Source organism: Micropterus dolomieu, linkage group LG23 (assembly GCF_021292245.1).
Source record: "Micropterus dolomieu isolate WLL.071019.BEF.003 ecotype Adirondacks linkage group LG23, ASM2129224v1, whole genome shotgun sequence".
Lineage (NCBI taxonomy): Eukaryota > Metazoa > Chordata > Actinopteri > Centrarchiformes > Centrarchidae > Micropterus > Micropterus dolomieu.
Window position 1 is genome coordinate 3754888 of NC_060172.1, and position 13648 is coordinate 3768535.

The 13648-nt window shown below is 46.1% G+C and overlaps 1 protein-coding gene across 2 annotated transcripts in view; it reads right to left on the reverse strand.

Moving 5' to 3' along the window:
• Window positions 1-1444: 1444 nt before the first annotated feature.
• The window catches only part of slc23a1 (solute carrier family 23 member 1), an 18541-nt gene continuing 6337 nt past the window's right edge, over window positions 1445-13648 (reverse strand). For both annotated transcript variants that reach the window (XM_046040238.1, XM_046040239.1), the window contains 9 exons: window positions 12866-13047; window positions 9819-9939; window positions 9214-9370; window positions 8383-8530; window positions 8181-8286; window positions 5156-5285; window positions 4902-5045; window positions 3553-3648; window positions 1445-2054 (listed from right to left, as the gene is read on the reverse strand). In XM_046040238.1, coding sequence (XP_045896194.1) covers window positions 1813-2054; window positions 3553-3648; window positions 4902-5045; window positions 5156-5285; window positions 8181-8286; window positions 8383-8530; window positions 9214-9370; window positions 9819-9939; window positions 12866-13047 — 1326 coding nt within the window. In that variant the 3' untranslated portion in view covers window positions 1445-1812. The remainder of the gene's footprint in view (window positions 2055-3552; window positions 3649-4901; window positions 5046-5155; window positions 5286-8180; window positions 8287-8382; window positions 8531-9213; window positions 9371-9818; window positions 9940-12865; window positions 13048-13648) is intronic.

Below are 13648 nucleotides of genomic sequence, written 5' to 3' on the forward strand. Positions count from 1 at the left end.
TTTTTGTCCTACTGCACATTGCTGCAGCTCCTCTTTTCAGCCTGTGTTGAAGGCTTCGTTTTAGCTATGGAGTGATACATCTTGTCTCTAAATGATCTTTGTTGGGAGTTGCACATGCTCAGTTCCTAGTTAAGGACTACTAGCCAATCAGAAGCAGAGAAGGGCGGGTCGGCGAGAAGCCGGTAAACGGCTCGGGTTCAGCCGTACGTGTTGCCGACCGGCTCGGCAACACGGACTGGAGCGAGAGTTTCAGAGCGGTGAGTTATTAATCTGTATCCATAAAGTTTTAACTGAGCTCTGTCTCTACATCACAGGAACAACTTTCTGTCCACTGACTGCCTGGAGGGTAGCTAGTGTTTGGAAGGGAGAGGAGAGCTGTGTGCTGCAGCGTGTCGGAGTAGCCGCTCGGCGAGCGTTATATGACGCGCATTTAGCTTTCATCCCTGTGACGTCACAGGGATGAAAGTAATATAGACTGTAATATAGACTATATTTAAGCTAACATAGCAGCTAACATGTAGCTAACGCAGCAGCAGAGTCTGCTTGCTGTCACTGAGAGCTCACTGGTTATTCATTTGATAGTGATGTTTTTGTTTATCAACTCTCTGTGTTTGGTTGTAGTTTGATTTTTACAGTTTTGTACAAAAGCTGCTGCTTTTTTTTACAACCTGAAGTCATGAAACAGATGAAGAATAGACATGAAGACATTAACTTTATTCTCTCTGACACACTGGCCCAGGAGCACTTTGGCAGCTCGTTCCATTAAATCACGAGTACAGATTTAAACTTCGGAGTGAAACCTCTCGGCAGAAATGGAATAAATGTTTTCACTTGTGTTTAAGCACATGAAAATAAGAGTTGTGTTTTCGTTACCTTAGAAAGAGCCTTTATGAGTCCGCCATGTGGCACCGCTATGTTTCTACAGTAGCCCAGAAAGGAAAAACCAAACACTGGCTCCATAGAAGGTGTTTGTGTTTTTCACGCGTTTTCTCCTACACGCCTGTGAAAATCTGCAACCTCCCTGCTACTAGAAGCCCCCAAACCTGCACTCGGGTCATTTAAGAACAAACAAAAATTCAGAACTGATCACAATAAAAAGGAATGTTGATTCTGACAGATTTACATTCACAGTGGTTATACATTTAAAAAGTGACTTTCCCTGTTTATTTGGGGTGCCACGTGGTTCTGAACCTGGTCCTGAACCTGGTTCTGAACCTAGTTCTGTACAAGGAACCTGGTTATTTTCCAGAAATGATAAATATGTTTGATTTCATCTTTAAAGATTTATAACATCCATTTTAATGTAAAACAAATACAGAATGTTTATTGTTATTGTTGTTGTTTTTCTTTTTCCTCACTTGTGTAGTTTAAAACACATTATATTAAGAATGATTTTGTCTTTCATGTTGATAAAAACTGTTTATTTTGTCACTTTTTGCACCATTTTCTGACAGAAGATTTTTTTACAGTGTCTTTTCTTACACTACTATTACTGATTATTTTTGGATGTCATAAACAAAATAAATGAAAGTAAGAAAGCGTCTCCTGTTCAGTTTCTTGAGGTCCTCTTCATGGTTTCCATGGTAAGAGAGGCTGCACACTGTTCTTAATATCTGGTTGTGATTGGTCCAAACTGAGTCTCTGACATCATCACGTCGAAAATTGGATTCTGTTTGGTGAGTAAAGTCTGAACGAGGAGACGTGAAAGCAGCATCACCTGGAAAACATTTTCACGTCTCTGATTTCATTTCATTGGATTTCTGAGAGACGTCACAGGTTTGATCCCTGCTCAGTGGACACTGACTGGTGATGTCACATCTTGGTACTGGTGTCAGCAGCTTCTTCCTCCTCCTCCTCTCCTCCTCGTCCTCGTCCCTCCTCGTTGGGCGGCGGCAGGTCGTCAGACGGCCAGAAACCTGTGAAGGTGGGGCTGATGGGAAACCGTCTGAGCCAACGAGTCCGCCTGACCACCCCCATCCCCAGAGGAAGATCATAGGAGGAAGAGGAGGAGGAGGAGGACCTCCACTCCACTAAACCTCGCTCCTGTCTGGACCCTGAAGACAAAGAAAACATTGTGTGAACACAAACACACCAATCACATGACAGCATCTTCACATTAATGAAAAGGAAACAGGTTTCATCCACTGAGAGTCCGTCCGCTTATCGTTCGATTGAGGACATAAAACTGTAGCATTTAGCTCGCCGTCAGCGGCCGAGCAGTAGCTAACGTTAGCTAACTTGAGCCAGCTGACGCACGTTATCCCAACATATTTCTCATGGTTTGCAGTGACGTTCATGATCTGATACTGAGTTTCCGAGTTGTTTCGTCACACCGCCTCTTCAGCTGAAAGATATTTCCACAGAGACACTGAATGAAAACACTTTCCCATCCTGTGTCTGTAAAAGGAATAATGGGTCCAGTTTTCTCCACATGCACACAGCGCCATGTTTCTTTTCTTGTTTTTGAGAGCTCAGTTTTTTTGCAGTGCAGAAGTTTTCAGACGACAGTGAAGACTACCTCACAAACATGTCTGTGTTTATTAATCAGAATCAGCTTTACAGGCAAACAAACCTACATAATGAATAGATCCAAAATGTAAAAGAATAATAAAGACTAGCACTTATTAACATGAGCATCAGCTCTGTATGTGGAAACAGTTTAAGCTGAAGAACAAAGGTCACAGCTAACTCATGGTAAATTTATCCTCTAGCAGTTTTTGCAGTTTCAGGGGATCTGTGATTATAAAGATGTAACGACATCAACTAAAATGAAGCTAATGTGCAACACAACAAATGCTGAATAGGAAATGTTTATAGTCTGAGATTACAATGCTCAGTAAAATATCCAGTAATACAAACTGCATGCGTCAGCGTGAGTTCACTCATTGATTTAATAACAACTTACTGATGTTTTTAACCTGCATTTAACTCGCTTCTGCGCGTTATTTGTTATTTCTGTGTGTCCGGCACTATCATGTATGTCGGACCCCAAACATAGCGGCCCCCTCCTTTTGCCGGAAAAGGTAACTTGGACAAAGTTACTGATAATGAAAAAATGTGTAAGAAGTACGAGTGGCAACAAATTTTGTTTCATTTGGTGAAAACTGTAGAAGAAAACTGGGCCCTCCCTCGATGGGATCGTCTCAATACGTGAAGTACCGATGGCCCAGGGCCGGTTTGTGCTGGGAGTTTGGTTTTAGCTTTTAGAGGACTCGTTAGCTGCGATGTTGTTTCTGTGTGTACGGTTCAGAATCAAGAGGCGGGAGGCTCGGGAGCGAGCATGCTGAAAAACCCGACCCCGAGTCTTCACATAGGATCCATTGATCCTGGCTCCTCACTGATTGGCTGGCAGATGGATTTTTTTATGTCTGGGGATGTCTGGGGGTGCGTCCTCTCGCCTCTTTTATATGTGCTGTACACCAACTGTGTCAACGCCAAAACGTGAAGCGTCGTTGCTTTAAGTTTGCTGACGACTCAGCGATGGTGATGACCCCGATTTCTGGATTCTGTTCTTACATTCTCATTGTGTGTGTGTGTCTCTGTGTGTGTTACCTGGTATCGTGTTGTCGAGACAAAAGGCCAGGAAACCTCCTACAAACATCTCAGTGGACAGAAGAACCGTCAGGATCTGATCCAGTTCTGCAAGACCTGAACACACAGAGACCTGATCTGTAGGATCCACATCAGCTGATCTGTAGGTCTTTACAGAGAACAGACTTCCTGTTTTACCTGAGAGCCAATAAAACTCTTCTTTGTTAAATCGTGATTATACATCAATCAGCCGTAACGTTAAGACCATCTGCTGACCCCCCTTTTGCTACCAAAACGGCCCTGACTCGTCAAGGCCTGGACTCCTCTGTGTGTTCTGACCCCTTTCTATCAGAACCAGCATCAGCTTCTTCAGCAGTCTGACCAATAGCAGTTCATCTGTTGGATCGGACCACACAGGCCAGCCTTCCCTCCCTATATGGTCCCCCACGACCCTGTCCCTGGTTCACAGCTGTTCTGATAGGTACTGACCACTGCAGACCGCTTTAGAGATGTTCTGACCCAGTTGTTGAGCCACCCCAGTTCTTCTGATGGTGTGAATACAAAGCTGCCTGATACCTGAGCACTTTATCAGAAACAGGTGAGAGAGACGCGATGAGTCTGACAGCAACAAACATCAGGATCAGTGAGAGAAAGCAGATTCCGGTTCTGTGGCAGCGGCTGCAGTCCGACTCAGTAAAGAGAGGACAGCTGAGAAAATATATTAAACCTTTGACATCACACAGTTACAGGTTCCGTTATCGCAGTATGTGGTGCAATATCACAACTCCAAACTGGTCACACCTGGAACAGAGCCGGCCCACACGCGTTTCACGTCACCTTAGAAGTACTGACAGTACTACACTGCAGTACTGTAACAGACAGAGTACCCAGTTTTCACATTAGGCAGTACACTAACACTACCCAACATGTACACAATCCATCATTTCCATCTATCCTATATGTGATCAAGTTGTGATCAATGAAGAGAAAACTCTCAGTGCTCAGGGTGAATCTGAAGAAACAACAACACATACGTGTAAGTTAAACTCACGTTTCAGGGATGATCTGCGAGGAACAATGAGCAGAGTGACAGCAAAAGGTTCTTTAACAACAGAGTTCTGCAGGTACTTGGTATGAACATGATGTATTTCAATGTGTCTTTCTACTTGTTTTTGTTGTACTACGAGTGGTGAAATATTACCACATACTTGTGTGAATAGTACAACAGCAACAGAAAAGAAACTGTATGAAAGTTTAGCTGCTTCCTCTCCAGCGTCATCCATCTCGACCTGTTGCAGTGTGTTGTATTTAACGGATTATGATCGCTCACCTGCTCAGCTCACCTTTAGTGTCCAGACACAAACACTCACCTGTGTGGATGGACTTCGGATGTGTGTCGAGATACGTCGGTAGAGTCAGCCCGAAGAACATCGAGAACCCGAGAACAAAAAGATTTCTGGATGAGTTCAAATCCACCAACTGCAGGTTAGACAGGCCAACAGCTGTGATCATACCTGAGAAATATCAACACACTTGGATTATTATTACATCACTAACACACCTGAGAAATATCATCACACCTGGATTATTATTACATCATTAACCCATATGACCTGTGACTCACCAAACAGTGTGCAGAACATTCCTCCAAGGATCGGATCCGGCAGCGAGGCGAACAGAGCTGTGAACTTCCCAATTGATCCCAAAAGGAACATGATACCCGCTCCGTACTGCACCACCCGCCTACTGCCCACCTGCACACAGGGTCAACAATTCAAACATACGTCTAAGACCCGTCTGCACAGAACACTTTGGGTCTGCAGGTATTAGGAGTGCAGATGTGAGTCCACTTCCAGATCACAGGACTCATGTTTGTATATTTTAGTTACATTAGATTAATTTAGGAGATGCAGAAACAAGCAGATAGAGAGCCAAAGTGCTGGAAGTCCAAGCGTTGGGTGTTGCAGTCTGAAAAGCCTGATATCAGGATGCGGTAAAGAAGTGATTTGGCTCTACTGACCTGACTTTCAGTGGGGAGTTGGGTTTGACCTGGAGCAAAAAAGTCACAATTCCCTACACTGCCCTGTAGGCCAGCACCAAGGTGTGAGCTGAAAAGGTCTAAAAATTTATTGCAATGATATGGGGAATCACGACAGAGGTCTGAGGACTAACTGATGTCTGGTTGCAAAGGTAGAGGGACAAGTTTCAGTGGCCTGAGGACTAACTGTAGAGGTAGAGGGGCTAGTTGTAGAGGCTTGAAGGCTAGTTGTGGAGGTCTGAGGACTAGCTGCAGAGATCTGAGGGCTAGTTGCAGAGGTCTGAGGACTAGTTGAAGAGGTAGCAGTACTAGTTGTAGAGGCCCAGTGACTAGTTGTGGAGGACTAGATGCAGAGGTAGAGGGACTACTTGTAGAGGCCTGAGGACTAGTTGCAGAGGTAGAGAGACTAGTTGTAGAGGTCTACGGACTAGTTGCAGAATTAGAGGGACTTGTTGTAGACGACAAGCTGCAGAGGTTAAGGGACAAGTTGTGGAGGTCTAAGAACTTCTTGTGGAGGTAGAGGGACTAGTTGCAGAGGTCTAAGAACTTCTTGTGGAGGTAGAGGGACTAGTTGCAGAGGTAGAAAGACTAGTTGCAGAGGAAGAAAGACTAGTTGCAGAGGCCTGAAACTAGTTGTAGAGGTAGAGGAACTAATTGAAGATGTCTGAGGACTAGTTGCAGAGGTAGAAAGACTAGTTGCAGAGGAAGAAAGACTAGTTGCAGAGGCCTGAAACTAGTTGTAGAGGTAGAGGAACTAATTGAAGATGTCTGAGGACTAGTTGCAGAGGTAGAGGGACTAGTTGTAGAGGTAGAGAGACTAGTTGTAGATGTCTGAGGACTAGTTGCAGAGGTAGAAAGACTAGTTGCAGAGGTAGAGGGACTAGTTACAGAGGTAGAGGGACTAATTGCAGTGGTAGAGGGACTAGTTGCAGAGGAAGAAAGACTAGTTGCAGAGGCCTGAAACTAGTTGTAGAGGTAGAGGAACTAATTGAAGATGTCTGAGGACTAGTTGCAGAGGTAGAGGGACTAGTTGTAGAGGTAGAGAGACTAGTTGTAGATGTCTGAGGACTAGTTGCAGAGGTAGAAAGACTAGTTGCAGAGGTAGAGGGACTAGTTACAGAGGTAGAGGGACTAATTGCAGTGGTAGAAAGACTAGTTGCAGAGGCCTGAAACTAGTTTTAGAGGTAGAGGAACTTCTTGTGGAGGTAGAGGGACTAGTTGCAGAGGTAGAAAGACTAGTTGCAGAGGAAGAAAGACTAGTTGCAGAGGCCTGAAACTAGTTGTAGAGGTAGAGGAACTAATTGAAGATGTCTGAGGACTAGTTGCAGAGGTAGAGGGACTAGTTGTAGAGGTAGAGGAACTAATTGAAGATGTCTGAGGACTAGTTGCAGAGGTAGAGGGACTAGTTGTAGAGGTAGAGAGACTAGTTGTAGATGTCTGAGGACTAGTTGCAGAGGTAGAAAGACTAGTTGCAGAGGTAGAGGGACTAGTTACAGAGGTAGAGGGACTAATTGCAGTGGTAGAAAGACTAGTTGCAGAGGTAGAGGGACTAGTTACAGAGGTAGAGGGACTAGTTGCAGAGGTAGAGGGACTAATTGCAGTGGTAGAAAGACTAGTTGCAGAGGTAGAGGGACTAATTGCAGTGGTAGAAAGACTAGTTGCAGAGGTAGAGGGACTAATTGCAGTGGTAGAAAGACTAGTTGCAGAGGTAGAGGGACTAATTGCAGTGGTAGAAAGACTAGTTGCAGAGGTAGAGGGACTAGTTACAGAGGTAGAGGGACTAGTTGCAGAGGTAGAGGGACTAATTGCAGTGGTAGAAAGACTAGTTGCAGAGGCCTGAAACTAGTTTTAGAGGTAGAGGAACTAATTGAAGATGTCTGAGGACTAGTTGCAGAGGTAGAAAGACTAGTTGCAGAAGTAGAGGGACTAGTTGCAGAGGTAGAGGGACTAATTGCAGTGGTAGAAAGACTAGTTGCAGAGGCCTGAAACTAGTTTTAGAGGTAGAGGAACTAATTGAAGATGTCTGAGGACTAGTTGCAGAGGTAGAAAGACTAGTTGCAGAGGTAGAGGGACTAGTTGCAGAGGTAGAGGGACTAATTGCAGTGGTAGAAAGACTAGTTGCAGAGGCCTGAAACTAGTTTTAGAGGTAGAGGAACTAATTGAAGATGTCTGAGAACTAGTTGCAGAGTTAGAGGGACTTGTAGAGGTAGAGGGACTAGTTGTAGATGTCTGAGGACTAGTTGCAGTGGTAGAGGGACTAGTTGTAGAGGTAGAGGGACTAGTTGTAGATGTCTGAGGACTAGTTGCAGAGGTAGAGGGACTTGTAGAGGTAGAGGGACTAGTTGTAGATGTCTGAGGACTAGTTGTAGAGGTAGAAAGACTAGTTGCAGAGGTAGAGGGACTAGTTGCCGAGGTAGAGGGACTAATTGCAGTGGTAGAAAGACTAGTTGCAGAGGTAGAGGGACTAGCTGTAGAGGTCTGGCAATCCTGATCTTTCATTATCAGGAACATCTGACAATCAGCCAATCTGTAATCAATCACCTCTTGATCACCTCATCTTCATTTTTGTCAAACAAACAAACCTGTCATAGATGGGCGTGGTCTCAGTTACCTTGGTGATGCCCAGAACGCCTATATTTGGACTGGACGAGGTGGAGCCGTTTCCTGTCCCTAAAAGGCCGGCAATGATGCAGCAGACGCCCTCTGTGAATATTCCCCTGAAACAAAAAAAACCCCCAAAACCCATTGAACACCTCTGTGGGCAGAGTCTGGCAGGTAAGTAATCTTTACTTCCTGTTCACTTCCTTTCTCACCTGTTGATGGCATGGACTGGAGGGGGTGTGGCTCCAGACAAACGAGCACAGGCGTAGTAATCTCCTATTGACTCCACGGTGCCTGCCATTGTGGCACTCAGCATCCCTAGCACACCCGCAACAGTTACCACCGGCAACCCCCACTGGCCTATCAGAGACCAGAGGCAGGACATCAGTTTTACTAAAGAAAAACACGCTACCTTCATCTTCACTCCATCATCTGTGACCTCACAAAAGGTTCAACTTGTCTGGCTGTTAACGCCAACAGAAAGTTTAAGATGCTCATGTTCCTGTGAGGAAGTCTGAAGGATGTTCTTCAACTACCTTCAGGACTAACAATCTTCAATGTAGGGTGCCTGTCAGACACAACATGGGGATTAAAATGCCTCTGGATTGCTTTTGACAAGTATCTGAATCATGTTGTGCTGTCACCTGACAAACTTCATCTGTAATCAAAAAAAGGTTAAAGTTAAGGGCAACAGGACTTGGTTGAAGATACTAAAAGATGTTTCGTCCCTCATCCGAGAGACTTCTTCAGTTCTGCAGTGCTTAGTAGAGGAACTCAGCTATTTATTCTCCGTAGTATCGTTTGGTAGTTCCCCTACCAGTAATTTCAGAACTGAAGAAGTCTCTTGGATGAGGGACAAAACGTCTTTTAGTATCTTCAACCAAGTCCAGCTGCCCTTGACCTTCTTTGGATAAGTATGACCTGGATGACTGAGAACCTTCACAAACACCTTCAAGTGCAATACATTTTTTAAACCCGATGTTATGAGTGCTGATTTCATGGACAGTCGTGAAGCTGTGATTGGATGGTTTCAGGCATCTTACAGGGGTAGGGTACTCTGAACCAGGGTGCAGAAGCCATGATGTCACCGCGGGCATCGGTCCGGGCCTTGTGTCCATAGTGATCGGGGTCCTTCGGCAACAGGTCGGTCAGAGTGAGAATGTAGCAAACGAGCCAGACCAACATGATGGCGAGGATGATCTGAAGTGGCATCAGAGGAAAGACATCAGAAACTGGAGATCACTTTGTGTTTCAGAGAATTAAATACTGACCCATAAATGGACATCACATGAATCAGCACAGAAAGTGAAGCCAAACACACAAAGTCAAGTCAGTGAGCAAGGAAGCTGAACTACAGCTCTTGTTTATACTTCAATACTAAACCAGTTAGCATAGCATAGTCCTGATCCATCCAAACGCCATTCAGAAAACAAGCATTTTAAAAGCTGTGTGCATGTCTTCTTGCTGACAGACCTGACAAAGCACGAATTCAGATGTGAACACAGCATCATAATTTTGATCGTTATTTCGGCATCCTTTTGATCCGTTTCACGTGACTCCAATCACCTGACATCATCACTCTACATCGCTGCCTGACATCATCAACTGACACTTGAACTGTTTATGTTTTTTGTTTTTGTTCATTTACAGGAAACATTTTGAAGATCTGGACTCTGGTGGAGGTCAGGCCTTTCTTCCTGCTGTAAACAGGAACAGGAAGTGATGTGGATCTCAGGTACTGAGCAAAAAGCACAATGAGGAAAATACATCTGCAGAGAGAGAGAGAGAGAGAGAGAGAGAGACTGTTTATCCATCAAACTTGTTGTAGGCCATTTATGTTCAGCTTATATGAGCAGAATTAAGAGACAGGTAAAGATGAACCGACAGAGATAAGGACAGGTGAACAGGCGGGCAGGTGAACAGACAGACAGGTGAACAGTCACACAGGTGAAGAGACAGGTGAACAGGCGGGCAGGTGAACAGACAGGTGAACAGACAGACAGGTGGACAGACAGGTGAACAGGTGGGCAGGTGAACAGGCGGGCAGGTGAACAGACAGGTGAAAAGACAGGTGAACAGGCTGGCAGGTGAACATACAGGTGAACAGACGGAAAGTGAACAGACAGTGAGGTGAACAGGCGGGCAGGTGAACAGACAGGTGAACAGTCACACAGGTGAACAGGCGGGCAGGTGAACAGACAGACAGGTGAACAGGCAGGTGAACAGTCACACAGGTGAACAGGCAGACAGGTGAACAGACAGGTGAACAGACAGACAGTTGAGCAGACAGACAGGTGAACAGACAGGTGAAAAGACAGGTGAACAGGCTGGCAGGTGAACATACAGGTGAACAGACGGAAAGTGAACAGACAGACAGGTGATCAGTCACACAGGTGAACAGGCGGGCAGGTGAACAGACAGGTGAGCAGACAAACAGATGAACAGACAGACAGGTGAACAGTCAGGTGAGCAGACAGACAGATGAACAGACAGACAGGTGAACAGTCAGGTGAGCAGACAAAAAGGTGAACAGAAAGGTGAACAGACAGGCAGGTGAACAGACAGACAGGTGGACAGACAGGCAGGTGAACAGACAGGTGAGCAGACAAACTGATGAACAGACAGACAGGTGAACAGTCAGGTGAACAGACAGACAGGTGAACAGACAGACGGGTGAACAGACAGGTGAACAGACAGACAGGTGGACAGACAGGTAAACAGACAGACAGGTGGACAGAAAGGTGAACAGGTGGGCAGGTGAACAGACAGGTGAACAGACGGAGAGTTGAACAGACAGACAAGTGAACAGACACATAGGTGGACAGACAGGTGAACAGACGGACAGGTGGACAGACAGACAAGTGAACAGGCAGACAGGTGGACAGACACACAGGTGAACAGGCGGGCAGGTGAACAGGCAGGCGAACAGACAGACAGGTGGATAGATAGACAAGTGAATAGGCAGACATGTGGACAAACAGGTGAACAGGTGAGCAGGTGAACAGGCAGACAGGTGAACAGACAGGTGAACAGACAGACAGTTGAGCAGACAGACAGGTGAACAGGCGGGAAGGTGAACAGACAGGTGAAAAGACAGACAAGTGAACAGACGGACAGGTGGACAGACAGGTGAATAGGCGGGCAGGTGAACAGGCAGACAGGTGAATAGACGGACAGTTGAGCAGACAGACAAGTGAACAGAAAGGTGAACAGACAGACAGGTGAACAGACAGCTAGACATACAGGTGGATAGACAAATAGGTGAACAGACAGACAAGTGAACAGACAGCTGAACAGACAGACAGGTGAACAGACAGACAGGTGAACAGGCAGACAGGTGAACAGACAGGTGAACAGACAGACAGGTGAACAGGTGGGCAGGTGAACAGGCAGACAGGTGAACAGACAGCTAGACATACAGGTGGATAGACAAATAGGTGAACAGACAGACAAGTGAACAGACAGCTGAACAGACAGACAGGTGAACAGACAGACAGGTGAACAGGTGGGCAGGTGAACAGGCAGACAGGTGAACAGACAGGTGAACAGACAGACAGGTGAACAGGTGGGCAGGTGAACAGGCAGACAGGTGAACAGACAGCTAGACATACAGGTGGATAGACAAATAGGTGAACAGACAGACAAGTGAACAGACAGCTGAACAGACAGACAGGTGAACAGACAGACAGGTGAACAGGTGGGCAGGTGAACAGGCAGACAGGTGAACAGACAGGTGAACAGACAGACAGGTGAACAGGTGGGCAGGTGAACAGGCAGACAGGTGAACAGACAGCTAGACATACAGGTGGATAGACAAATAGGTGAACAGACAGACAAGTGAACAGACAGCTGAACAGACAGACAGGTGAACAGACAGACAGGTGAACAGGTGGGCAGGTGAACAGGCAGACAGGTGAACAGACAGACAGGTGAACAGGTGGGCAGGTGAACAGGCAGACAGGTGAACAGACAGCTAAACAGACAGACAGGTGGACAGACAAATAGGTGAACAGACAGACAAGTGAACAGACAGCTGAACAGACAGACAGGTGAACAGGCGGGCAGGTGGACAGACAGGTTAACAGACGAACAGGTGGACAGAAAAGGTGAACAGGCAGGCAGGTGAACAGACAGGTGAACAGACAGACAGGTGAACAGACAGACAAGTGATCAGACAGGTGAAAAGGTGGGCAGGTGAACAGACAGGTGAACAGGCGGGCAGGTGAACAGACAAACAAGTAAACAGACAAACAGGTGAACAGGCGGGCAGGTGGACAGATGGGTGAACAGGTGGGCAGGTGAACAGACAGACAGGTGAACAGGCGGGCAGGTGAACAGACAGACAGGTGAACAGACATGTGAACAGGCGGGCAAGTGAACAGACAGGTGAACAGGCGGGCAGGTGAACAGGCGGGCAGGTGAACAGGCAGGAGGGTGAACAAGTGAGCAGACAAACAGATGAACAGACAGACAGGTGGACAGACAGGTGAACAGACCGACAGGTGGACAGAAAGGTGAACAGACGGGCAGGTGAACAGACAGACAGGTGAACAGACGGACAGTTGAACAGACGGGCAGGTGAACAGACAGACAGGTGAACAGACGGACAGTTGAACAGACAGACAGGTGAACAGACGGGCAGGTGAACAGACAGACAGGTGAACAGGCTGGCAGGTGAACAGTCAGGTGTCTCACAGTGCTGACAGGCCCCAGTGAGAACCAGCTCTGTCCCCAGCTGTGGTGAAAACAGACAGGCCAATCAGTGAGACAGTTGGAGTGATGGTGAGCGGGCCGATGTAATCCAGCAGCAAACCTGGGAACCCACACAGACCAATCACAAGCTCCACAACACTGGACACGATGATGCTCCCCTGGATCTGAAACACAAACACACACAGATACCAGCTGGACTCTTTCCACTTTACATGAAATAATAAATTATCAATAATAGAAATTGTAGTGAACAACGGTGTGGATTTGTGCATTTTACATTGAATAAATTTGGAGCTACCCTAAATTCCTTTCTCCTCCCCAGAGAAGAAGGGGAGGGGTCAAAGTTGCTTTCTCTAAGTGCTATCCCGACCATAAAACTGGCACCTTTTTGATTCCGAAGCTGATAACGCGGAGCCTGACTGTTAAACTGACAAAGAGACACGAGCCAGCCATTGGCATCTCCCTGAACAGCCTATCAAAACTGGCCCCCCCACACACGTTTCCGTGGCAACTGACCTTATTCTTTGTTTTATTACCACATCAAAAGGATACTCCTTGTCTCACCTAAGTGTGACATGTTCCAGACACTGAACTTTGGATGACAAAGGACTGCAGTCTCCAAACACTCAAAGCATTTAATTAAATCTTTAGTTACCTGAATATGTTTGCCTCTATTTGAGTAGTTATGTTAACTGTTGTTGCTATCTGTTGTTGATATTAGTGCTGAAAAGAAGTTACTTGTGCAAGGTTTTTATTTTCAGCAAG